Source organism: Nomascus leucogenys, chromosome 7b (genome assembly GCF_006542625.1).
Source record: "Nomascus leucogenys isolate Asia chromosome 7b, Asia_NLE_v1, whole genome shotgun sequence".
Taxonomy (NCBI): domain Eukaryota; kingdom Metazoa; phylum Chordata; class Mammalia; order Primates; family Hylobatidae; genus Nomascus; species Nomascus leucogenys.
The window spans coordinates 92,641,731-92,669,142 of NC_044387.1; the positions used below are offsets into that span (position 1 = coordinate 92,641,731).

General features: G+C 36.3%; 1 protein-coding gene across 2 annotated transcripts in view; it reads left to right on the plus strand.

The window, feature by feature from the left end:
* The window catches only part of GALNTL6 (polypeptide N-acetylgalactosaminyltransferase like 6), a 1,250,255-nt gene that overhangs the window by 493,900 nt on the left and 728,943 nt on the right, over positions 1-27,412 (plus strand). For both annotated transcript variants that reach the window (XM_003257974.4, XM_012507976.2), the window contains one exon: positions 16,169-16,307. In XM_003257974.4, the coding sequence (XP_003258022.2) occupies positions 16,169-16,307 (139 nt within the window). The remainder of the gene's footprint in view (positions 1-16,168; positions 16,308-27,412) is intronic.

Consider the following 27,412-nt stretch of genomic DNA (forward strand, 5'->3'; position numbering starts at 1 on the left):
AAAAAAAAAGAAGTGCCACAATCAGAAAATTGAGAGTGAGTATTATCAACAGTGACTAGTTATTATCCCCGCATGGTTGCACTGTTTGTTTTTTTTCTTTTTTTTTTTTTAGTTTTTTTTTTTTTTGGTAACTAGCTAGTTCTGGTTTACTCTATAACCAAATATTTGTAGTTTCAGCTATGTTCTTGTTATTTAGTACTGCCTTGGATTTGTAGGTACTGTGCATTTCTCAAATACATTTTTAATTTAGCTCCTTAATCTCACTAAACACAACACTCCTCCTCTACCTCCCCCCACACACACAGGTCTACCCACACCATTAACACTACCACCAACGGCAACAATAACAAAAATAAACAGAAATATATAGACCATCATTAGTAACAACCTTGCCAAATTAACTAGTAAGTTAATTTTTATACTTTAAAATTTTGTAGGAAGTTTTGTATACACTTATGTTATCTAAAATAATGTTTTATTTTTTCTTTACTATATACATATATATAGCTTTTATTTTTTCTTGCCTTATATCACTTGACAGTATCAACAGATAGTATCGATGGGGTCCAATTGAATAGAAGTATTGATGCTTGACATTATTATGTTTCTAACCTCAGCGGGGAAAGTGTTCACTATTTTGTCAATGATGTGTGACATTTGCTGTATTTTCATCGTGGATACCCTTTGTCTGATTCATGAAAATTCCCTTCTATTCCTAGGTTTCTGAAAACTTTCATTAAGAATGTGTATCAACTTTTACTCCAATGAATATTTTGCCTATATTGAGATAACATTAAGACCTATCTTCTATTCTGTTACTGTGGTGAACTATGTATTTATTGATATTGAATGTTAAGCCAACATTGTATTTTTGGAATAAATCTCTATTGGTCATGATATATTATATTTTAAAATATTGGTAGATTAAATTTGCTAATTTTTTTATTATACTTTAAGTTTTAGGGTACATGTGCACAACGAGCAGGTTTGTTACATATATATACATGTGCCATGTTGGTGTGCTGCATCCATTAACTCATCATTTAACATTAGGTATATCTCCTAATGCTGTCCCTCCCCCCTCCCCCCACCCCACAACAGTCCCCGGAGTGTGATGTTCCCCTTCCTGTGTCTCATTGATCAATTCCCACCTATGAGTGAGAACATGCAGTGTTTGGTTTTTTGTCCTTGTGATAGTTTACTGAGAATGATGTTTTCCAGTTTCATCCATGTCCCTACAAAGGACATGAACTCATCATTTTTTATGGCTGCATACTATTCCATGGTGTATATGTGCCACATTTTCTTAATCCAGTCTGTTGTTGTTGGACATTTGGGTGGGTTGGTTCCAACTCTTTGCTATTGTGAATAGTGCTGCAATAAACATACGTGTGCCTGTGTCTTTATAGCAGCATGATTTACAGTCCTTTGGGTATATACCCAGTAATGGGATGGCTGGGTCAAATGGTATTTCTAGTTCTAGATCCCTGAGGAATCGCCACAGTGACTTCCACAATGGTTGAACTAGTTTACAGTCCCACCAACAGTGTACAAGTGTTCCTATTTCTCCACATCCTCTCCAGCACCTGTTGTTTCCTGATTTTTTAATGATGGCCATTCCAACTGGTGTGAGATGGTATCTCACTGTGGTTTTGATTTGCATTTCTCTGATGGCCAGTGATGATGAGCATTTCTTCATGTGTTTTTTGGCTGCATAAATGTCTTCTTTTGAGAAGTGTCTGTTCATGTCCTTTGCCCACTTTTTGATGGGGTTGTTTTTTTCTTGTAAATTTGTTTGAGTTCATGGTAGATTCTGGATATTAGCCCTTTGTCAGATGATTAGGTTGCAAAAATTTTCTCCCGGTTTGTAGGTTGCCTGTTCACTCTGATGGTAGTTTCTTTTGCTGTGCAGAAGCTCTTTAGTTTAATTAGATCCCATTTGTCAATTTTGGCTTTTGTTGCCATTGCTTTTGGTGTTTTAGACATGAAGTCCTTGCCCACGCCTATGTCCTGAATGGTATTGCCTAGGTTTTCTTGTAGGATTTTAATGGTTTTAGGTCTAACATTTAAGTCTTTAATCCATCTTGAATTAATTTTTGTAAAAGGTGGAAGGGATCCAGTATCAGCTTTCTACAAATGGCTAGCCAGTTTTCCCAGCACCATTTATTAAATAGGGAATCCTTTCCCCATTTCTTGTTTCTGTCAGGTTTGTCAAAGATCAGATGGTTGTAGATGTGTGGTATTATTTCTGAGGGCTCTGTTCTGTTCCATTTGTCTATATCTCTGTTTTGGTACCAGTACCATGCTGTTTTGGTTACTGTAGCCTTATAGTATAGTTTGAAGTCAGGTAGCGTGATGCCTCCAGCTCTGTTCTTTTGGCTTAGGATTGTCTTGACAATGCGGGCTTTTTTTTGGTTCCATATGAACTTTAAAGTAGTTTTTTCCAATTCTGTGAAGAAAGTCATTGGTAGCTTGATGGGGATGGCATTGAATCTATGAATTACCTTGGGCAGTATGGCCATTTTCACAATATTGATTCTTCCAACCCATGAGCATGGAATGTTCTTCCATTTGTTTGTATCCTCTTTTATTTCATTGAGCAGTGGTTTGTAGTTCTCCTTGAAGAGGTCCTTCACATCCCTTGTAAATTGGATTCCTAGGTATTTTATTCCCTTTGAAGCAATTGTGAATGGGAGTTCACTCATGATTTGTCTCTGTTTGTCTGTTATTGGTGTATAAGAATGCTCGTGATTTTTGCACATTGATTTTGTATCCTGAGACTTTGCTGATGTCGCTCATCAGCTTAAGGAGGTTTTGGGCTGAGATGATGGGGTTTTCTAGATACACAATCATGTCATCTACAAATAGAGAGAATTTGACTTCCTCTTTTCCTAATTGAATACCCTTTATTTCCTTCTCCTGCCTTATTGCCCTGGCCAGAACTTCCAGCACTATGTTGAATAGGAGTGGTGAGACAGGGCATCCCTGTCTTGTGCCAGTATTCAAAGGGAATGCTTCCAGTTTTTGCCCATTCAGTATGATATTTGCTGTGGGTTTGTCATAAATAGCTCATATTATTTTGAGATACGTCCCATCAATACCTAATTTATTGAGAGTTTTAGCATGAAGGGCTGTTGAATTTTGTCAAAGGCCTTTTCTGCATCTATTAAGATAATCATGTGTTTTTTGTCATTGGTTCTGTTTATAGGCTGGATTACATTTATTGATTTGCATATGTTGAACCAGCCTTGCATCCCAGGGATGAAGCCCACTTGATCATGCCATATAAGCTTTTTGATGTGATGCTGCATTCGGTTTGCCAGTATTTTGTTGAGGATTTTTGCATCGATGTTCATCAGGGATATTGGTCTAAAATTCTCTTTTTTGGTTGTGTCTCTGCCAGGCTTTGGTATCAGGATGATGCTGGCCTCATAAAATGAGTTAGGGAGGATTCCCTCTTTTTCTATTGATTGGAATAGTTTCAGAAGGAATGGTACCAGCTCCTCCTTGTATCTCTGGTAGAATACGGCTGTGAATCCGTCTGGTCCTGGACTTTTTTTGGCTGGTGAGCCATTAATTATTGCCTCAATTTCAGTGCCTGTTATTGATCTATTCAGAGATTTAACTTCTTCCTGGTTTAGTCTTGGGAGAGTGTATGTGTCGAGGAATTTATCCATTTCTTCTAGATTTTCTAGTTTATTTGCGTAGAGTTGTTATAGTATTCTCTGATGGTAGTTTGTATTTCTGTGGGATCGGTGGTGATATCCCCTTTATCATTTTTTATTGTGTCTATTTGATTATTCTCTCTTTTCTTCTTTATTAGTCTTCCTAGCAGTCTATCAATTTTGTTGATCTTTTCAGAAAACCAGCCCCTGGATTCATTGATTTTTTAAGAGTTTTTTGTGTCTCTATCTCCTTCAGTTCTGCTCTGATCTTAGTTATTTCTTGCCTTCTGCTAGCTTTTGAATGTGTTTGCTCTTGCTTCGCTAGTTCTTTTAATTGTGATGTTAGGGTGTCAATTTTAGATCTTTCCTGCTTTCTCTTGTGGGCATTTAGTGCTATAAATTTCCCTCTACACACTGCTTTGAATGTGTCCCAGAGATTCTGGTATGTTGTGTCTTTGTTCTCATTGGTTTCAAAGAACATCTTTATTTCTGCCTTCATTTCATTATGTACCCAGCAGTCATTCAGGAGCAGGTGGTTCAGTTTCCATGTAGTTGTGTGGTTTTGAGTGAGTTTCTTAATCCTGAGTTCTACTTTGGTTGCACTGTGGTCTGAGAGGCAGTTTGTTATAATTTCTGTTTTTTTTACATTTATTGAGGAGTGCTTTACTTCCAACTATGTGGTCAATTTTGGAATAGGCATGGTATGGTGTTGAGCAGAATGTATATTCTGATGATTTGGGGTGGAGAGTTCTGTAGATGTCTATTAGGTCCACTTGGTGCAGAGCTGAGTTCAATTCCTGGGTATCCTTGTTAACTTTCTGTCTTGTTGATCTGTCTAATGTTGACAGTGGGGTGTTAAAGTCTCCCATTATTATTGTGTGGGAGTCTAAGTCTCTTTGTAGCTCTCTAAGAACTTGCTTTATGAATCTGAGTGCTCCTGTATTGGGTGCATATATATTTAGGACAGTTAGCTCTTCTTGTTGAATTGATGCCTTACCATTATGTAATGGCCTTCTTTGTCTCTTTTGATCTTTGTTGGTTTAAAGTCTATTTTATCAGAGACTAGGATTGCAACCCCTGCCTTTTTTTGTTTTCCATTTGCTTGGTAGATCTTCCTTCATCCTTTTATTTTGAGCCTATTTGTGTCTCTGCACATGAGATGGGTTTCCTGAATACAGCACACTGATGGGTCTTGACTCTTTATCCAATTTGCCAGTCTGTGTCTTTTAATTGGAGAATTTAGCCCATTTACATTTAAGGTTAATATTGTTATGTGTGAAGTTGATCCTGTCTTTATGATGTTAGCTGGTTATTTTGCTCATTAGTTGATGCAGTTTCTTCCTAGCCTCGATGGTCTTTACGATTTGGCATGTTTTTGCAGGGGCTGGTACTGGTTGTTTCTTTCCATGTTTAGTGCTTCCTTCAGGAGCTCTTGTAGGGCAGGCCTGGTAGTGACAATATGTCTCAGCATTTGCTTGTCTGTAAAGTATTTTATTTCTCCTTCACTTATGAAGCTTAGTTTGGCTGGATATGAAATTCTGGGTTGAAAATTCTTTTCTTTAAGAATGTTGAATATTGGCCCCCACTCTCTTCTGGCTTGTAGAGTTTCTGCTGAGAGATCTGCTGTTAGTCTGATGGGCTTCCCTTTGTGGGTAACCTGACCTTTCTCTCTGGCTGCCCTTAACATTTTTTCCTTCATTTCAACTTTGGTGAATCTGACAATTATGTGTCTTGGAGTTGCTCTTCTCGAGGAGTATCTTTGTGGCATTCTCTGTATTTCCTGAATCTGAATGTTGGCCTGCCTTGCTAGATTGGGGAAGTTCTCCTGGATAATATCTTGCAGAGTGTTTTCCAACTTGGTTCCATTCTCCCCGTCACTTTCAGGTACACCAATCAGACGTAGATTTGGTCTTTTCACATAGTCCCATATTTCTTGGAGGCTTCGTTCGTTTCTTTTTATTCTTTTTTCTCTAAACTTCTCTTCTCGCTTCATTTCATTCATTTGATCTTCCATCCCTGATACCCTTTCTTCCAGTTGATCGAATCGGCTACTGAGGCTTGTGCATTCGTCACGTAGTTCTCGTGCCATGGTTTTCAGCTCCATCAGGTCCTTTAAGGACTTCTCTGCATTGGTTATTCTAGTTAGCTATTCGTCTAATCTTTTTTCAAGGTTTTTAACTTGTTTGCCATGGGTTCGAACTTCCACCTTTAGCTTGGAGTAGTTTGATCATCTGAAGGCTGCTTCTCTCAACTAGTCAAAGTCATTGTCTGTCCAGCTTTTTTCTGTTGCTGGTGAGGAGCTGTGTTCCTTTGGAGGAGGAGAGGCGCTCTGATTTTTAGAATTTTCAGTTTTTCTGCTCTTTTTTTTCCCCATCCTTGTGGTTTTATCTACCTTTGGTCTTTGATGATGTTGACGTACAGATGGGGTTTTGGTGTGGATGTCCTTTCTGTTTGTTAGTTTTCCTTCTGACAGTCAGGACCCTCAGCTGCAGGTCTGTTGGAGTTTGCCAGAAGTCCACTCTAGACCCTGTTTGCCTGGGTATCAGCAGCGGAGGCTGCAGAACAGCAGATATTGGTGAACAGCAAATGTTGCTGCCTGATCGTTCCTCTGGAAGTTTTGTCTCAGAGGAGTACCCGGCCATTTGAGGTGTCAGTCTGCCCCTACTTGGGGGTGCCTCCCAGTTAGGCCACTCAGGGGTCAGGGACCCACTTGAGGAGGCAGTCTGTCCGTTCTCAGATCTCCAGCTGCATTGCTGGGAGAACCACTACTGTCTTCAAAGCTGTCAGACAGGGACATTTAAGTCTGCAGAGGTTTGTGCTGCCTTTTGTTTGGCTATGCCCTGCCCCCAGAGGTGGAGTCTACTGAGGCAGCCCGGCCTCCTTGAGCTGTGGTGGGCTCCACGTAGTTCAAGATTCCCAGCCACTTTGTTTACCTACTCAAGCCTCGGCAATGGTGGGCGCCCCTCCCCCAGCCTCGCTGCTGCCTTGCAGTTTGATCTCAGACTGCTGTGCTAGCAGTGAGCGAGGCTCTGTGGGCGTAGGACCCTCCGAGCCAGGCATGGGATATAATCTCCTGGTGTGCTGTTTGCTAAGACCGTCAGAAAAGTGCAGTATCAGGGTGGTAGTGACCCAATTTTCCAGGTGCCGTCTGTCATCCCTTTCCTTGGCCAGGAAAGGGAATTCCCTGACCCCTTGCATTTCCCGGGTGAGGCAATGCCTCGCCCTGCTTTGGCTCAGGCTCGGTGCACTGCACCCGCTGTCCTGCCCCCACTGTCCGACAATCCCCAGTGAGATGCACCCAGTACCTCAATTGGAAATGCAGAAATCATTTGTCTTCTGCTTCGCTCACCCTGGGAGCTGTAGACTGGAGCTGTTCCTATTAGATCATCTTGGTTCCACCCCTCCTTGCTAATATTTTTTAAGGATTTCTCCACCTATCCTCATGAGAGACATAAATCTGTGGCATTCCTTTCTCACAATGCTCTTACCTGGCTTTGATATCAGATCCATGCTGGCAAGAAAATAAAAATAAGTTCCTCTGTTTTCTAAAAAATTTGTATAAGAATATTACTATTTCTTACTTTAATGTCAGAATAATTCACCAGAGTGTTCACCTGGGCCTGGAATTTTCAACTTTTAAAAATAGATATAGGACTATTTTAATATTAAATTTCTTCTTGTTAATCTTCGTAACTTTTTTTTTTAAGAAGGAATCTATTCATTTAAGTTTGGCTGTTTGTTTTCTATATGTCTCATTTGTTATATAATCCTTGATTCATCCTTTTTCTGCTTTTTTGTTACATAGACAGGATTTTTATTACTTCATTTCTCTTCATTGTTAGGTTTTATATTAAATATTCTTGTGCTACTTTTTAAATTTTTTTAAATTTATTTTTATTTTTTTGAGATGGAGTCTCACTCTGTCACCCAGGCTGGAGTTCAGTGGTGCAATTTTGGCTCACTACAACCTCTGCCACCCAGGTTCAAGCGATTCTCCTGCCTCAGCCTCCCAAGTAACTGGAATTACAGGCGCCTGCCACTGTGCTCAGCTAATTTTTGTAGTTTTAGTAGAGATGGGGTTTCACCATCTTGGCCAGGCTGGTCTTGAACTCCTGACCTTGTGATCCACCTTTCTCAGCCTCCCAAAGTGCTGGGATTACAGACGTGAGCCACAGCGCCCAGCATTACCCTAGAGATGTCAGTATGGATTATTAACTTACTATACTTCACTCAAATTAAGATGTACTACTTCCAGAATAAGGTAACCCCAACAATTTACTACCTTTCTGGTTATGTCTCTTACTACTCCACCTTATAAAAACCACACTCTTGCCATACCACACCCTGGTTGGGATTCCTAATCTCCCTATATGCATGCACTCACCTCTCAGTATCATGTCTGTGACACTTGTTTTCTGCCTGCCTACCTGTTGCCTTTAAAAAAATAAATTGTATTGTGTATATTTAAGGCTCACAATATAATGTTATGGAATACACATAGATTGTAAAATTATTACTATAGTAAAGCAGATTAACATATGTATTATCTCAGTTACTTTTGTTTGCGTGACAACAGCAGATAAAATCTACTTGTTTAACAAAACTCTCTAATACAATACCATTTTATTACCTTAATCCTTATGTACACTAGAGCTCTAAACTTGTTTATCTTACATATATGCTGTTTTATATCTTTTGACTTACATCTCCCCATTTCCAAACCGCCCTCACTCCCCTGCCCCTGCCCAAGAATGAAACAGTAGTTACTGTCTGTTTATGGGTCCCATCTCATTGTGATAAATCCTTTGTCTGCCTCATAGTACAAAGTGCATTGATTCATTTCTCCATTCATTTCACAGGGGAACAAATCACTATGCTAATGATTTCTCACCCAAAGACATAAAGACACATTCCCAGCTCTCAATGCTCCTAGATTATTAAAATATGTTTTAAATCACAATATTCTGGGTTTTTTCTCTCAAACTTGATATCAAAGTTAATAACTGTGGTGTTCATATTTCATCCCCAGACCTTCTCACAGAGTAGGTGCTTAATATGTGCTTTTGAATAAATACATGACTCTCTTTCTTCATTTCCCCTGAGTAATAAGCCCAAATTCTTAGCACCTCATATTCATATGGCACTCATAAAATATGTGTGGCGTACCTGTTATGTGGCAGTCACTCTTATTGCTGCTGGAGACATTACAATGAAGATCAAAAAGTTCCTGCTTCTGCGGAGCATACATCCCAATGGGAACATTAGTTGGTTAACAGGTGAAAACATAAATGTAGAATAGTAAGTAGTATATGGGAAAAAAAAAGCAAATTTGGGAAATAGGTCCTAATGTCCTGAGTATGCTGGTTTGTGTTAATTATGAAAACTCTCTCCAAAAAATCATATTTGAGCAGAGGTCTGACTATAAAAATTCTTGAGTATTTCAACTGCTTATTGCTCAATATTCCTCAGAAAAAGTATAAAAACACTGATTTATGTTTTTCTTGTATTGTAGTTACTTGTAAGAAATACTTAAAATACTTTAAAGTATCACTAGCAGGGTTTTTTTTTCCCCGACACATAAACCTACTTTATCTCTCACTATTCCGTCTTATGAGATCTCTATTTAGATAGATTTATTATATTCCAAACAGGATTTTCAAAAGTCCTGTCTGTACAAATTCATTCACCCCCATTTCTTCTTATGTAAAGTCTCCCTAGCCCCATATTTAACACAAAAACTATTTTAATTCTCTACTCTTCTTCCAATTTGAGCTGAAATCTCACTTTTTCTAGTTGCAGTTTCTAGTTTATACAAAGTTCATTAGTTTGCCATAATTTTGAAACTCTTCTAGGTCTTATTGTTTAGTTCATTCAATTCCACAAATACGTTACCATATCACAATTGCTGGTTTATAAGTTTTCCCTATATCTTTTCAATTATAGAATATTTCTAGCTCTTTCAGGCCTGGGGTTATACTATCCATATTTTCAATTTCCCTACCCAGTGGTGCATATAGTAGACAATCAATAAACATATCAAAAATTGGTAGGCATGCCAATGTACAAGACTGCCATGCTAAATAAAATGTCATTTAGCCGGGGGGAAAAATGCCAGGTAGACAATGAGAAAATTAACATAAATTTCATGTTAAGTATCTACTATCTGCCTTAAGTATACATAGTATCAAGGACATATTTGTAAGACAGCAATTTTTCTGCTTAATACTTATACATTTAAATATCATATTTAATTTGTATATTTTGATTATTTAAAACATCTCACATACCTTTCATACTAATTTGAACATAGCAGATGGTACACTAATTCTCATATTTAAAGAAAGATGCTCTATTGATTTTACATTTGATAATAGTAAATTATATTATAAATTTCAGTGTTGAAATAGGTGTAGCAATAGAGAAATAACTACTGTTAAAACCTCTGAATATTATCATAAATATTCAAACATACTATTTTTTTTTGTTTAGAGTCTTCTGCTTTATTTTGTTTTGTTGTTTGCAAAAGCAATGTAAAACTGTATGAGACAATATAGACCATGAGGCTCTACCTATTAGAACTTAAGATGAGTTGATGGAATTTGCAGTAAAAACTGCTGGCTTTGTGTATAAAAACATACCATTTTAAATCCTATTCTCACAACTGCAAAGAAGGAATGTCTAGTATGCCACAATTGGTGACTGACAAGTTTTGTTTTATACCTTTAGGGAATCATTCATTCATTTAAAAAGCTTTATCTCATGAGATTCATCACTCTGAACACCAAATTGAGGTAGAAATAAAATAAATTTCCCTTTAATTGACAGGTGTTCTAATGAATGTGTAGCTTTAAATTTTTACTTTGTAGTCTTAGAAGTGACTGAATCTAAAGGCTCAGCACTAAAAATATCTGTACAAACATTTTTTAAAAGAAGCTTCGGGTGGATGTATACATTTTACTTAGGGCATATTAATTTGAAAATAAAAATATGTTGGCCGGGCGCGGTGGCTCGTGCCTGTAATCTCAGCACTTTGAGAGGCCAAGCTGAGAAAGTAACCTGAGGCCAGAAGTTCGAGACCAACCTGACTCACATGGTGAAACCTTGTCTCTACTAAAAATACAAAAATTAGCTAGGCATGGTGGCAGGTGCCTGTAATCCCAGCTACTCGGGAGGCTGAGGCAGGAGAATTGCTTGAACTTGGGAGGTGGAGCTGGCAGTAAGCTGAGATCGCGCCACTGCACTCCAGCCTGGGTGACAGAGCGAGATTCCATCTCAAATGAATAAATAAATAAATAAATAAATAAATAAATAAATAAATAAATGAAAATAAAAATATGTTGAAGAAAAGAAAGGCTACTTTACAGTACAATTTTCTTTTTTTATTATTTCCATAGTTTTGGGAAAACAGGTGGTGTTTACATGGATAAATTTTTTAGTGGTGACTTCTGAGATTTGGGTGTACCCATCACCTAAGCAGTGTCCACTGAACCCAATGTGTAGTCTTTTACCCTTTACTCTGGTAGCTTTACCCCTGAGTGCCCAGAGTCCATAATATTGTTCTTATGCCTTTGTATCCTCATATCATAGCTCCCACTTACAAGTGAGAACATATGATGTTTGGTTTTCCATTCCTGAGTTACTTCACTTAAAATGATGGTCTACAGCTCCATCCAGGTTGCTACAAATGCCATTGTTTCATTCCTTTTTTTGGCTGAGTAGTATTCCATGGTATGTATATGCCACATTTTCTTTATACACTCATTGGTTAATGAGCATTTAGGCTGGTTCCATATTTTTGCAATTGCGAATTGTGCTGTTATAAACATGCATAAAGTGTCTTTTTCTTACGATGACTTCTTTCCTTCTGAGTAGATACCCAGTAGCAGGCTTGTGAATCAAATGGTAGTTCTACTTTTAGTTCTTTAAAAAATTTCCATACTGTTTTCCATAGTGATTGTACTAGTTTACATTGCCACCAGCCGTGCAAAAGTGTTCCTCTTTAATCACATCCACACCAACATCCACTATTTTTTGATTTTTAAATTGTGGCCATTCTCACAGGAGTAAGATGGTATCACATTATGGTTTTAATTTGGATTTCCTTCATAATTAGTGATGTTGAGCACTTTTTCATATGTTTGATACTGGATGTTAGTCCTTTGTCAGACACATAGTTTGTGAAGATGTTTTCCCACTCTGTTGGTTGTTTGTTTAGTCTGCTGATTATATCTTTCGCTGCACAGAAACTTTTGAATTTAATTAAGTCCCATATATTTATCTTTGTTTTTCTTGCATTTGCTTTGGGGTTCTTGGTCATGATGTCTTTGCCTAAGCCAATGTCTAGAAGGGTTTTTCTGATTTTATCTTCTAGAATTTTTATGATTTTAGGTCTAAGATTTAAGTTTTTGATCCATCTTGAGTTGATTTTTGTATAAATTGAGAGATGAGAATCCAGTTTTGATCTTCTGTATGTGGCTTGCCAATTATTCCAGCACGCTTTGTTGAATAGGATGTCCTTTCTCCACTTTGTGTTTTTGTTTGCTTTGTCAAAAATCAGTTGGCTACAAGTATTTGCCTTTATTTCTGGGCTCCCTAATCTGTTCCAGTGGTGTACATGCCTGTTTTTATACCAATACCATGCTGTTTTGATAACTATAGCCTTGTAGTATAATTTGAAGTCAGGTAATGTGATGCCTCCAGATTTGTTTTTTTTTCTTAGTCTTGCTTTGGTTATGTGGGATCTTTTTTAGTTCCATATGAACTTTAGGATTGTTTTTTATAGTTCTGTGAAGAATTATGATAGCATTTTGATTGGAATTGCATTAAATGTATAGATTGCTTTTGATAGTATGGTCATTTGCACAATATTGATTCTACCCATCCATGAGCATGGGATGTGTTTTAATTTTTTTTTTTTTTTTTTTTTTTTTTTACGGCTCTTGTAACAGTGGTTAAGTTGTTGATTTGATTCTCAGCTTAGTCACCGTTGATACATAGCAGTGTTACTGATTTGTATTCATCAATTTTGTATACTGAAACTTTACTGAATTCATTTACCAGTAAAAATGAATTTTTACTGGTAAATGAATTCAGTAAACTAGTAAACTAGGAGCTTTTTGGATGAGTCTTTAGGATTTTCACGGTACATGATTATATCATTGGTGAACCATGACAGTTTGACTTCCTTTTTACCAATTTGGATGCCCGTTATTTCTTTCTCTTGTCTGATTGCCCTGGCTAGGACTTCCAGGACTATGTTGAAAAGAAGTGGTGAAAGTGGGCATCCTTGTTTTGTTCCAGTTCTCAGGTGAATGCTGTGAACTCCCTCCTGCCCCATTCAATATAATGTTGCCTGTGGGTTTGTCATAAATGGCTTTTATTACCTTGAGGTATGTCCCTTCTATGCCAATTTTACTGAGGGTTTTCATCATAAAGGGACGCTGGATTTTGTCAGATGCTTTTTCTGCATCTATTGAGATAATCATATGATTTTTGTTTTTAATTCTGTGTATGTGGTGTATCACATTTATTGACTTGCACCTGGCATAAAATTTTCTTCTTAAATAGGATTTATGGAATGACATCGATCTAGTTAAAACCAGAGACTACATAAGTCCAAGAGACCTTACAGCAAATTTTGTCATTAATGGAAGAAAGATTTATATCATTTAAACATTTCCCCACATTATATGGCTAATTTCTAACTATGGAAGTGCTAGTGAACATTAGTCTCTCTTTTATTTACTTACATGTAACTTAGGTAGCACAACGTTTATTTCAAGGCGTAACTGTGTTGGGTTAAAAATTTATATGAAGTAATTTAACACAATACTTTGTATATCATGGATGCTCAATAACTAGCTGCTATATACATGAAATTTCTCACTGATTTATTTTCCATTTAAGTTGAAAAGTAATAAATGACATTTTCTCCTAAGAAATCAAACAGGGAAGCAAAGAAGATGAAGTTTTTTGTTTTTTGTTTTTGGTTTTGGTTTTTTGAGGCCAAATGTCATTTAAATATTTTTGTTTCTTTTCCTTTGATTGGAGAGGTTTTCAGTCTGCTTTTTGAAAATATAATTTCATATCAATCCCCAGCCATTTGATCTTGGCTGTCAGGGCTATTGAATTTAAGGGCAGTAGTAGTAAGAAACTAAGAAAAGAAAGATGCCTTTTTTTTGAGGAATCACTGATATGGAAACCAAATTTTCTAACAAAACCTTGAATTCTAGTAAAACAAAATGAATAACATGTTTGTAAATCAAGGTTACTAAAGTGAAAAATATAAAAATCTCTAAAGATTTTTAAAAAGTGTTTTTTCAAATCATATTAATGAATAAAGAACTTGTTTTAAAGGGTACTAGAAATATTCTTTCTTAAATGATGAGTTATAAATACATATTATTAGACACTTAAACACATACACACAGAAATACATATTAATTACTCAGCTTAAATCTGTAATACTTAACAGCAATTGTATTAAAGTCAATACCAGAGTAAATGCCTGTTAATAATTATTTATTGTTAACTATATAATTAGATAAGAAATCATGAGTTATGAAGAAAGAGGAGGCAAAAATATTATTATTTGAAATAAACATTGTGTATCTGTAAAACACTAGTTTTTAAAAATTATTTAAAAAATAGTTCAGTTTGGTGACTGAATAAGAAGTATAAAAATAAATAACTTTAGTGTGTGCTATTTAGAAAAATGTCATGAAAGAAAGGATACTACAAACAATACAATGAAGATAAAACACATCTACAAAAATTTACCAAAAATTGCATAGGACTAAAAGAATGAAAATTGTATAAAACGCCACTGAGGTCCAAAGGCAGAACACTTGAAAAATAGCTGATATATATAAAAATATCAATTATATAAGGATGAACCAGAAAATCTAATGTAATCTAAAAAAATCCAGAAAGGCCAGTTTATTAAACCGTTCACACAGAAAAATAAACATGTTATTAGTTGGAAAAAGAATACAGTAAGAAATGGCTTTGCATATATTAAAAGGGGTTACTAATGATGTTTCCAATGCAAGCATTGGCATAACCGTGAAATGCCATGATAATGTTTAAATATGCATGAGCGAGTGTACAAAGTTTGTACGTAGCCTTTTAAAACAGGGAAGAAAAAAGCAAATTACTCAATAATTTTTTTTTTTTTTAATATGACAGGGTTTTGTTCTGTTACCCATGCTGGAATGCAGTGGCCCAATCTTGGCTTACTGCAACCTCTGCCTTCTGGGTTGAAGCGATTTTCATTCCTCAGCCTCCCCAGTAGCTGAGATTGCAGGTGTGTGCCACCACACCTGGCTAATTTTTGTATTTTTAGTAGAGACGGCATTTCGCCAGGTTGGCCAGGCTGGTCTCAAACTCCTGGCCTCAGGTGATCAGCCTGCCTTGGCCTCCTAAAGTGCTGGGATTATAGACCTGAGCCACTATGACCAGCCTCAATAAATAGTATTTCTATAACTGCCTGAACATTTGCTTTGGAAAAAATAAAAATTATATTTATCTCACTTCTCACACCAAAACATATTCCAGATGTTTCAAAAATTTTAATAGATAAAATAAAAACAGAATGTTAGTAAAACTCTGAGTTTTTAAATAGATACTAAAAATGATATTGGACTAGGGAAGGCCTTTTTGTAAATATATAAAATATAAAATGAGAAATTATAAAAGAAAAAAATCATCTGGATGGAAAAAATAATTAGATTTAATAAAATAAAATATTTGCAACATATGTAATTAACAAAAATGTAATAAATATAGTATGTAAAAAACAAAAACTGTTTTTAAAAATTCTTGAACAATCATTTATTTCACAATGAAGGAAATACAAATGATAAAGATATAAGAAATTATTAATTCATAGTAATCAAGAAATGTCAAATTAAAATATGAGGAATATATATTTTACTGATGAAGCTGAAAATTTACAGGTGTCTCAGGATGTGTCAAAACTGTTATACGTACTTTAAAGATTATCTCAGTAATTCCATTTCTAGGAATTTATGCTTCCCCTTCAAAAACTCATAACTGTGGAAAGCAAAGTTGTTCATTGTTTGTAATGGGAAAATTAGAAATAATAGTATACTTTCAGTGGAATGGTGTAAATTGGAATACAATCAAATAACATCAACTGTTGGAAGTAAATAAAAAGTATACAATTATTCTGGAAAAAGTCAAATTACAAATCAGTATGTGTATTAAAATCTGCATACAAGTATTAATACACATACACTAAAAATCTAGGCAGTGGTTCTCTCTGCCATGTGAGATTACACTTTCTACTTCTGTGTAGTTTGCTTTTTATATTGAGTATATTTCATTTACTTAAAGGCAATTAATATAATAAAATCTTAGTACTAGCTCCTTCTGCAGAGCACAGCAATAGGTGATGATACACATTCCAGTCTTCGTATCTGTTCTAGAAGATAAAATGGCTTTTATAGAGATGATAATCTCATTTTGTTTTCTCCTGCTAGGGAAAGGTGAACATGGGAAACCTTACCCCCTTACTGAAGAGGACCATGATGACTCAGCTTACAGGGAAAATGGTTTTAATATTTTCGTCAGCAACAATATTGCTCTAGAGAGGTCTCTGCCAGATATTCGTCATGCTAAGTGAGTATCAGCACATCAGTGATCAGGGTGGGTTTTTTTGGTTTGTTTGTTTTGTTCTTTGATTGTTTTTTTAAATGTGTATCACTGTGAGATATGTAACCAAATATTTTATCCTAATAATTTTGATAAAAACTCATATTGTATCATCTTAAATATACTTGATCTAAGTTGGAGTAACCATTAAAATTTCAAAACAATACTGAATCTCTAAAAATTCAATACACATTTTTGTTGACTGTGTTAACTCATTAACATGAAATATTTTAAGACAATATCCATACTTTTAACTTTTGATCATGTAAATTACAAAGCAAATGTTTTTTGCTGGTTATTAGAGCTGCCAGAACTGTCTACATGTGCATGTCTTCTATGAACTTCATTCTCACCCCAGAGAGATTTAGTGCCATGGTTGTTGCATTTTCATAAAGAATACCCTAAATGAATGCATCCATAATCCAAAAGTGATAAGTAATGATTGCTGGTTCAATTTCTTGTCACTTTATGAACTGCTTGTGGCTTGTCTATTAACAGTGAGTTGAGTTTGTATTGAACTGTAACTGCATATTATAGTTGAAATGATAGTACTATATATACTTACCCCAAATCCATCTTTTCTCTATCCACCCCCATCTACCTCTAACATCACTTATTGTACTTTTCATTTTAATATGTTATTGTTTTCCTATTAGCATAAACACCACCAAAGGATACTGAGAACATGGAATGTGATAAGAATTTGGAATGTAGTGGTGGCACATGTATCTGATAAATCTGTCTAACTGTACTAATATAGCTATCCTTCCACCCACAACAACCCAAAAACTTCCCTGTGGAAACCCTGGTGTGAGAGAGAGAAAATCAAGGAAAAAAAATCAGGGCAACTAATTAAAATAAGAATTAGAAATCTAAATTAAACCAGTAATTTAAAGCGAATAAAACTCCTTAACTTTGTGCAAAGATAATTGACCCTTTAGAAAAAAATATCAGTACATTATGGTTTGAAGGACTATTTTCTAGTTGCCATTTTGTATCTTTAGAAATTTATTTAAAATTATGAAATAATTACTGTTTTTCTCCTCATGTTTTATATGAAGTTGCATTTCCCAATATAGCTAAACAGAGGACTAATATGAAGAACAATCATTTTTTTCCTAAATTGAGTGCTTTATATATTGACTCAGGCCTTTTAGCCAGCCCAATTATCCCCAGGTTACCTGAAATTATCTACAGTAATTCTCACTGACCAATAACATTTCTAGTTACAAAAAATTTTAATACCTAATTACACATCATCAAAGATGCATTAAGTTGCATTGTTGGCTAATAAATATGCTAAGGGAATAATTTTTATCTATCCAGTTCCCCCCCACCCCCACACTTCTTTTTTGTTTTAGACGGAGTCTCCCACTGTTGCCCAGGCTGGAGTGCAGTGGCTTGATCTTGGCTCACTGCAAGCTCTGCCTCCCGGGTTCACGTCATTCTCCTGCCTCAGCCTCCCGAGTACCTGGGACTACAGGCGCCCGCCACCACGCCCGGCTAATTTTTTGTATTTTTAATAGAGACGGGATTTCACCTGTTAGCCAGGATGGTCTCAATCTCCTGACCTCGTGATCCACCCACCTCAGCCTCCCAAAGTGCTGGGATTACAGGCTGAGCCACCGTACCTGGCCCCCACCCCAACACTTCTAATGTCACTTTCTTAATGTGTATTCAAGCGGAAATAATGACAAGTTTAGAAATGGTGCAGAAAATCACTGAAGTCAAAAGAAGGCAGTTATTCCCATTCGTCTCAAAAACTATTTTTAGTGTGAACACCATCTTTTAAGAAAAGATCTTATGTAATAATGGAAAAAAAATGGAAAGATGTAAAAAAAATTCTGAAATTTTTATTAGGGTTACTGAATTTACAATATGAAGAAAGCATTATTATAAATGTTACAGAAGAAAAATATAAATATGGCCAAAATATAATCTGTGATAATATTCCAACTTAGTTACTAAGGCTGGATATTTAATAGGACAAGTGGTCATGTAGTAAGAAAAAAAGAAAAAAAAAACGAAAACAACAACAGCAACAAAAATCTTGAGAGGGTTTGAAATGGATAAAAAGAAAGTGTTAAGTATGATACCACCAGGAATGAGGTTCATCTTGGTGAGGTCAATATTTGACTCTTAGCAATGCTGGAAGAGAAGTCCGATGTCACCTCTGATTTTGCCAGTGCTCCACCCGCAGGAAACAGAGAGCCAAAGAGTGTCTTACAGGTTCCCACTGTTTAAAGTACTATGCTTTTGACTTCATCTGTGCTTCACCAAAGGCAGGGCAGGTACATTTAACCACAAGAGTATGCAGCTCTGTGTAAGTGATCTTTGAAATTATAAGATCAACTTGTGACATATTTCAGTATTATCTATTTAACTAGGCTGAAAGTGATGGACCATAGCTTTTTTATATTGACACAATCTGTAGAATAGAGTGCAAACTTTGTATGAGTTTTAAAATAAAACATAACCCTTCTAAGAAACTTTTCCTTTTCAGTAAGCCAATTGAAACTACAGTCTCAGAGTGCTAGGAGGGAAGAGTTTATTTTTCTTTATTCTAGGATTTTGCAATGGAAGATATGGGGACTCTTATCTTGAGATTTAACTGAACTTGATCTTATTCTAAAGCATACTAGCTGGACTTATGCCATGTGATAAACTATTGGTCACTCCCTGTATATTTAAATGCTCTGTACTCTTTCATATTCTCAGATGTAGTTAAAAAAAACCATGGTTTTATATGTTTTGATATGTAGTGCATATTCTAGTACACTATGAAGAATATTTAAGACAATGTATTTCAGAAATCCTAATGCATAGACTTTTTTTTTTTTTTTTGAGATGGAGTCTCCCTCTGTAGCCCAGGCTGGAGGGCAATGGCGTGATCTTAGCTCACTGCAACCTCTGCCTCCTGAGTTCAAGCGACTCTCCTGCCTCGGCCTCCCAAGTAGCTGAGATTACAGGCACCTGCCACCAAGCCGAGCTAAATTTTTTGTATTTTTAGTAGAGATGGGGTTTCACCATGTTGGCCAGGCTGGTCTCAAACTCCTGAACTCAGGTGATCCGCCTGCCTCAGCCTCCAAAAGTGCTGGGATTACAGGCGTGAGCCACCGCGCCAGGCCTGCATAGGCATTTTTTTAAAGAGATTTTCTGATTCATTTCTTCACTAGTATAAAAATAAACTGCTTTTTTTGGCTTTATTATTTCAGAATCAGCAATAGATTTCCTTAAGTAGGAGCCATAGACGAAGGACAGTATATTGGCATGTGTGCAATAATTTGATCAATTTTACTTTTATCCAAAAAATAAATTTCAAGCTTTTCACTTTTGTTTTTAATTTTTAAAATAGTTTTTTTCAAATGCTCTTAACATCTCTATCTTAGAAATTGTTTCAGCTTCTTACACTATCTATGCTTTGGTATGTCAAATTTTTTATCTTTTTTTATATACTCCTAGCCCTACACTTTGGGTTGTTTTTTTGTTTTTTGTTTTGTTTTGTTTTGTTTTTTGAGATGGAGTTTCACTCTTGTTGCCCAGGCTGGAATGCAATGGCACAATCTTGGCTCACTGCAACCTCCGCCTCCCGGGTTCAAGCGATTCTCCTGCCTCAGCCTCCCAAGTAGCTGGGATTACAGGCATGTGCCACCACGCCCGGCTAATTTTGTATTTTTAATAGAGACAGAGTTTCTCCATGTTGGCCAGGCTAGTCTCGAACTCCTGACCTCAATCTGCCTGGCTTGGCCTCCCAAAGTGCTGGGATTATAGGCATGAACCACTGTGCCTTGCCCTGGTTGATTTTTATATATTTTTTGAGCATATACTTGATGTATTTTAAATACTCACTCCCTTCTTCTGTTAGTGCCAAGTCATGTCTGTATCCGTAGTGCCTGTGATCAGCCTGAATGTCTCCGTAGAACGTCTTATCTTTATATTTTATTTAATGCAGTGTTGATAAGAATTTTACAATGAGCACTTCTGTATGACAAATGTCCAGTCAATGGATATCTCGGTGGCCTGGTTTTATTTTGCCACACTTTAAGTTTTTCTCCACTTGTGTATTGATTTTGCCATGTCTTTGTATTTAGTCATCTACCTGAGATGTCACTTATATTCTTAGCATGCTATGGAACACCTTATTTAACTTATAGTTCAGGGTGGGAGACATAAGACATCTATTTGAAATATACATATAAAATAGGGAAGCAGAAAACTATGTAAGAATGGCCTATATAGAAAAGAAGCTCTGATAAATTTATGCATGAATATGTTGTTGCTAAGATAAAATTGAATTTTTAAGCAAGTATTCCCTGGATATGGAAAAATTAATCAAAAGTTATCACAAATACCCCGTAAACATGACATAATTAGTGTAATTAATGTGGGTAAGAAAAATTCATATCTATGAAAAAAGGAATAATTGAGATAAAGACATAGAAGAACCATTCTAATAGGAGAGTTGAGGTAGGCTTCACAGCAATTTTGGGTAAATGCATCTTTGATATGAGTTTCATTTTTTTTGGCTGTTATAAAAGTATATGTGTTTATACAGATAAATATTTATGCACCTACGTGTTACCTGAGATAGACTTCTAAGGTGGCTGAGTAGCTGAGATATTTTAAAATTAATATAGTCTCACTTTGTATTGTGAGTTTTTATCATTTCTTTTTTATATCACTAATATTACTTAGGTAGAAATAGTTTTAGCTTCCTGACTTTGACAATAAATGGAGTATGAGGTATCACAGATTGTTGTCTCAATACTCAATACTCCATTGATTGTCAAAGCCATGAAGCTAAAACTATTTCTGTCTAAGAGAATCTTTACAACCTCTTGGATTATATGATTGTTTTCAGTAGGGTTGCAGTTATACCAGACTAATGTAGCCCTGTTTCCTGTAGTTTCAGAACCATTTGAGAGATGGCCCCAGAAATGATTTGCTATGAAAACATTCTCTTTATTATTGTTGCATTTCTATTGGTGAGCATGGTTTAGATGTAGGCCAAGTATTATACTCAAGACTGAAGTCCAGAATGAGGCACATTCAGTCTTCAAGTCACAGACATTGCTGGATAACATAAGCAAAATTGTCAGACTTAAGCCATGGATGGCAGAATAAGATGACTGATCTCTGCAGGCAAGCAGATTCCAAAGCAGAAAAAACGAAGAAGGAGCTGGCCAACTACAGTAAGCTTTGTAACCCAAACCCAGGAATCTCTTTCTCTGGGAAAGAAACTATGAAAAGGTGGAGAAAGGCCAGGCGTGTTTGTCTAATGAATGTCCTGCCACATGGGAACATCTGTAGAGAAAAGAAGTCTCCTCCTGTGATAAGTAGTATATACTTACACAGTACTTACATGAAGTACTTACAAAGTAAGCACTATATGCTATTTCTCAATATATACAGACTTTTGAGCAAACTCTTGATTTTTCAGTGCCTTATATTCTAAATACTCCTGCCTCCCTGGAAGTATATTGAATAATGATTCTAAACATATTGCCTTGCATGACTTGCATTGTGAGGCTGAACAAGTCAAATTGTGTTTTTGAATGTTTATGTGCCCATTTCCGTAAGCGGGGATGCAAGTTTCTTCAGCTTCCTCATCATGTACGAAGATTATTAAAATTGGGACAAGGTTTAGCAAATCAGCGATAGCATGATCTATTCAGTTATTTGTCTTCTGATAATGATCTTTCTGATTCCCTTTTTTTATTTACCAGTTATATCATGGAGATGTAAAATATAAGGAGACCTGGTGTATTCTGATTTCACAATTTTAATTGTAAATACATAATTAGACTTTTTATTAGAAAGAATAATTATGTATTCAATTTCTTTCAGATAAGATTTAGTAAATATACTATAAATAGTTTTTATTTTATTTTTATGCATAGTAGAAAAATATGATCTGTTTTGACTTTTGTCTATGTAATCCTAGACCTCATTGGCAAACATATTTGAGTTTAACCATCCAAAAATGTGCAAGGATAATTTTTTATATTTCTCAATTTCAAAAGCCACATAAAAAGTGAATAGCACTAGTTGATTGCCTTTTCCATTTTTATTATGATATCCTTGTGAACTTGATTAAGTACCTTCATTGAACAAGTTTACAAGTGAATTCAGAAGCAAAATATACTAAAATGACTGTTCATGCACTCCAATTAGGTGTGAATGTTGCCACAGAGACAGAGATGGGAAATGTATCCTTTAAATCAAATGCTATTCTAGCCTAGGGTACATCTAAATATTACTTAAAAAATAAAGCAATTAAATGATAAGCAGGAGATTGAAAGAAGGAATAGCTAGAATCAGGTAAAAGGCATCTTTCAAAACTGTTATTTAAGTGAGTACCTTTCAATATTTTTTGAAAACCAATTGTATGCACAGTAATACAGACATTAGTACATAAGTTCTAAGGGTCATTACAGAAAGTCATAATGAAATAACAACAACAAAAAATTTAGATATACCTCTTATTCTTGACTAAAGCCTGAAAAAGACAGATGTTTATCACTGTAACTAAGAGGTGTGTCCCTAGTGAAACAAAAATCTTCCTTGGAGAGATAACAGTTTAAGACTTGTCAGACATTAACCTTTTAGAGTGACTGACAGACCATGAGGCTGGGTCTTTGAAAGGCTGAATGAGGCTGGGCACCATGGCTCACACCTGTAATCCCGGCACTTTGGGAGGCTGAGGCGGGTGGATCACGAGGTCAGGGGTTTGAGACCAGCCTGGCCAACATGGTGAAACCCTGTCTCTACTAAAAATAGAAAAAATTAGCTGGGTGTGGTGGCAGGCACCTATAATCCCAGCTGCTCTGGAGGCTGAGGCAGGAGAATCACTTGAACTCAGGAGGTGGAGGTTGCAGTGAGCCAAGATCGCACCATTGCACTCTGGCCTGGGCAACAAGAGCGAAACTCCTTCCCCCCCGCCCAAAAAAAACCATAACAACAAAAAACAACAAAAAAAGAAAGGCTGAATGAGGACAAGGATAAGGGAACTGGAGTCTAAAAGGATAACAATGGGAAAATAGTGCACATGAAAAAAGAATCTAAAAATAAACTATAGCTGCTTCAAAATCATGTGTTGAATATCAAAGAACAGCCTTTGTAATCTTATGATAAATAAGGATCAAATAAATAAAACTAAAAGCATAGGTTTGAGAAATAGATTCATAATTTTAACCTTTAAAGAAAAAAATCTGAAAATTTGATGTAATCATATATGTTGCTCTGTAAGGTTTATCTGGCAACTGTATCTCTAAATTGTCCCCTTCCTCATTTTACTCCTACCCACAGAAGTTTACTGAAATGACAGACAGTGATTTAAGATTTTAGGTTGTATATAATAAAGAATGAGTCTGTAAGAAAATTCTGCCATTTTAAAGAGAATGCTGGAGCTTCCTTTCCAAATCAGCAAGCCATGTAATCTTAAACTATTGTTAAAGTAATCACTAGCACTTAGATTGTGATGCCAAACAGTGGCATTAATAAATGTGATTGCAGCCAAAGGATAATCTGTAAATCTAATGCTCATTCAAATTAAAAAATTAAAGTAGATATATCACATATTCTCTTGAACTTAATCATTAAACAGAATTGGTTGAACCATCAATGTGCATGTTACCATACTACAGAGGAAATAACTTAAAATTTTAATAAATTTATCTCATTTATAAAGATTCTTGATTTGAATATTTTAAATGTGCACTTAAAAACTATTAATTTCATTCTCAAGTATTCACAGATAATTGTACTTGATTTTATAAAAGAAAAATTGTCTCTATAAATTTTAAATCATTATCTTAAAACGTACTTTATCAAGATTAGAAATCCTGATAAGTATTTTTCAATAACAAATGTGCTCTTACCTGAAGCACATTTTTAGTTATCTGACAATTATTTATTAAGCATATGAGGGACAGGCACTTAGATGAGTTTATAAATAAGTCATCCAAAGGTTGGATGTCAGCATAAGGTACTCCCCTGACTTGCTCCCTGGTGAAGTTGGTGAAAATTATTTCTTTAAAAATATCTAAGTCTCTGGAAATGGTCCTAAAGGCAAATAGAAAGGGAAGAAACATCTATTCAAGACAATTTATGAAAATTTGGTAAGAAAGGAATTTGTGGTATCTGAAAGAAGATCACTCTATCCTTCCCTCCCAACTCAGCAAGTCAGAGACACTACTTCATACAGATGCAACCAAGAACACAGGGCTTTCTATTCGCCTCGCTCCGAATCCAAGAGCCATTTACCTAGGAAGAGCAGGACTTCAGTATCTCTCATCCTGCTCCTTGTTTCCTGTTACTATGAGAAAGTCTTGGGTAATCATAGTACAGAGGTGGGCATCTCTTCTTCCTCTTAGCCACCACACACGAAACAGAGGCTCTATGTGGGGTATAGCATGCTGAGAATACTTCAGGCCCTTATTGCACTTTGCCTAGTTTGTGATGTGGTGATTTCACATGAGTGATGCAAGCAGAGAGGTTCTCAAGCTACTGGTCCCCTCTCCCTGAGTGCTCAGCTTTTAGAGCAGGGTGCCTTTCCAGGCATGTTGGCCTTGTCCCCACCCTTATCTCCAGAGCTTTGCTTCAGAGATTTTGCCTGAGAGAGAAGCAAGGCACAAAACATATAGCACCAAATATCTTCCCAAAGAAACTGACTTCCTTGCAACATTGCATAGAGAAGTTCAAACCTAAGGTCACTCTGAAAAAGAGATTGTGGTGAAAAGTAATTGTATGGTGGTGGTTTGTATATTTAGGAAGATACAGCCTACACTGTAGGCCAGCCATTTTGCAGGAGAGAAATAAAGAATGAGAAACTTGGGAGGATCCCTCCTGGTGTCAGAACAAATATCACAGAGAGACTTCAAAAACTAACCCTTCAAATGAGCCACAATTTGAACAGATTAGTGTGTAGAACAATTTATATCCCAGGGCATTGTTAAAAACAAGAAAGCAATCAACCAGCAATTAGTGGTGTTTAACAGCAGGATATGGTCAGGAAAGAGAGGAAGAAACCCCTACGAATACCACTGTCATCTCAGGCTGAATGTGGGCAACCCAAAGCCACAGCCCCCTGAGGAGCAATGCTGGAGACTTAACCATGTGATGAAAAGAAACAGACTTCAAACAAAATACAGTGGTTTTCTTTTATCTGTGATTTCACTTTTTGAGGCTTTATTTACCTGTGGTCAATCATAGTCAAAAAATAAGTGAGTACAGTACAATAAAATATTTGGAGAGAGAGTGAGACCATATTAACATAATTTTTGTTACGGTATATTGTTATAATTGTTTGATTTTATTATTGTTGTTAATCTCTTACTCTGTCAGATTTATAAATTAAACTTTATCATAGGTGTGTATGTACTGGAAAATAATAATAAATATAGAGTTAGGTACTATCTGCAGTTTTAGGCATCTACTAGGGGTTGTGGAACATATCCCCCATGGATGTGTGGGGGTTGGGGGTTGGGGACTACTCTAATCAGGCCAGTTACTAAAAAAATAAACAAGCAAGTAACAATAACAAGTCCAAGTGGGAGGCAGAATAATCAGTACTTAGAGTTGCTAAAATATATCATCTGAAACATCCTGTTTCCAACAAAAACATATAAGCCATGCAAAGAAACAGTAAAGTGTGATCCCCCAGAATAATAAAAAGGCAGGTAAAACGGTCTGTGAGAGAAATCAGAGATTAAATATAACAGAAAAAGACTTCAAGCTAGCCATCATCAATACATGAACTAAAGGAAACATAATAAAAGAAACAAAGAAAGGTATTATGATAATGTTTCATTAAATAGAGGACATCAATAAAGAGAAATTAGAAAACAACAAAAAAGACCAAATAAAACTTCTAGAGTTGAAAGCTGCAGTAGCTAAAATAAAAAGTTCTTTTGAGTGGCTTAAGAGAAGACTGCAACTGATAGAAGGAAGAAATATCAATGTTGCAGTAGGTAGTAAGGCAGACACGAGCAGGACAGGAGAGGGTCCCCCACCACCAGAAATGCCAGGCAACTATCATGTGATGGTCAGGCAGTTATTAAACTGTCTCGCTAAGATAATAATTGGTCACAGCTGGCACCAGGGAAAGGCAGTCTTCTAATAGAGAGAAACATCTGAAACTGGTGATCAGCAGCTTCCTGATAAGATCTCAGAAGACGGGCAAGTGAGCTTAAGCATGCACACAAAGAGGCAAAATGGTGGAGTTTAACTGGTATATGACCCTCTAGGAACATTCCGATTGGTAAGAGAAGAACGCCTCAAGTGAGCATTTGTACAACTCCAGTAAACACACTGCATGCAGACAGCCCACCCAAGGGAAGAATCGGGAGAAGTAATGCAAGACCCTAGAAACATGCCAACATATGAAACCCCAAGTCAAAAGGTCAAACCATGCACTTGATCACTCAAGTCATGCACTTGGCCCTCTTCCATGCTTAGTTCACTTCTATTCATGCCTGCTCTAAAGCTTTTTAATGAACTTTCGCTTCTGCTCTAAAACTTGCCTTGGTCTTTCACTTTACACTCTACCTTATGCCCCCTCAGTCGAATTCTTTCTTCTGAGGAGGTAAGAATTAAGGTTGCTACAGATCCATACAGATTCACCACCTATAACACCAACACTGAAGACAAATAGAGATTATGGAATATGAATGTATGAATTTGTTCTCACATTATTATAAGGAACTACCTGAGACGGGGTAACTTATAAAGAAAAAAGTTTTAATTGCCTCATGGTTCTTCAGGCTGTACAGGAAGCATGGCTGGGGAAGCCTCAGGAAACTCATAATCATGGCAGAAGGGGAAGCAGGCAATTTCTTCACGGTAGAGCAGGAGAAAGAGTGTGAAGGTGGAGGGGCTACACACATTTCATGAGAACAACCAAATTTCATGAGAATTCTATGGGATAGCACTAGGGGGATGGTGCTAAACCGTTAAAAACCACCCCCATAATCCAGTCACCTCCCACCAGGCCCCACCTTCAACATTGGAGATTATAATTCTACATGAGATTTGGGTGGGGACACAGTGCCAAACCATATCAATGGAGAATA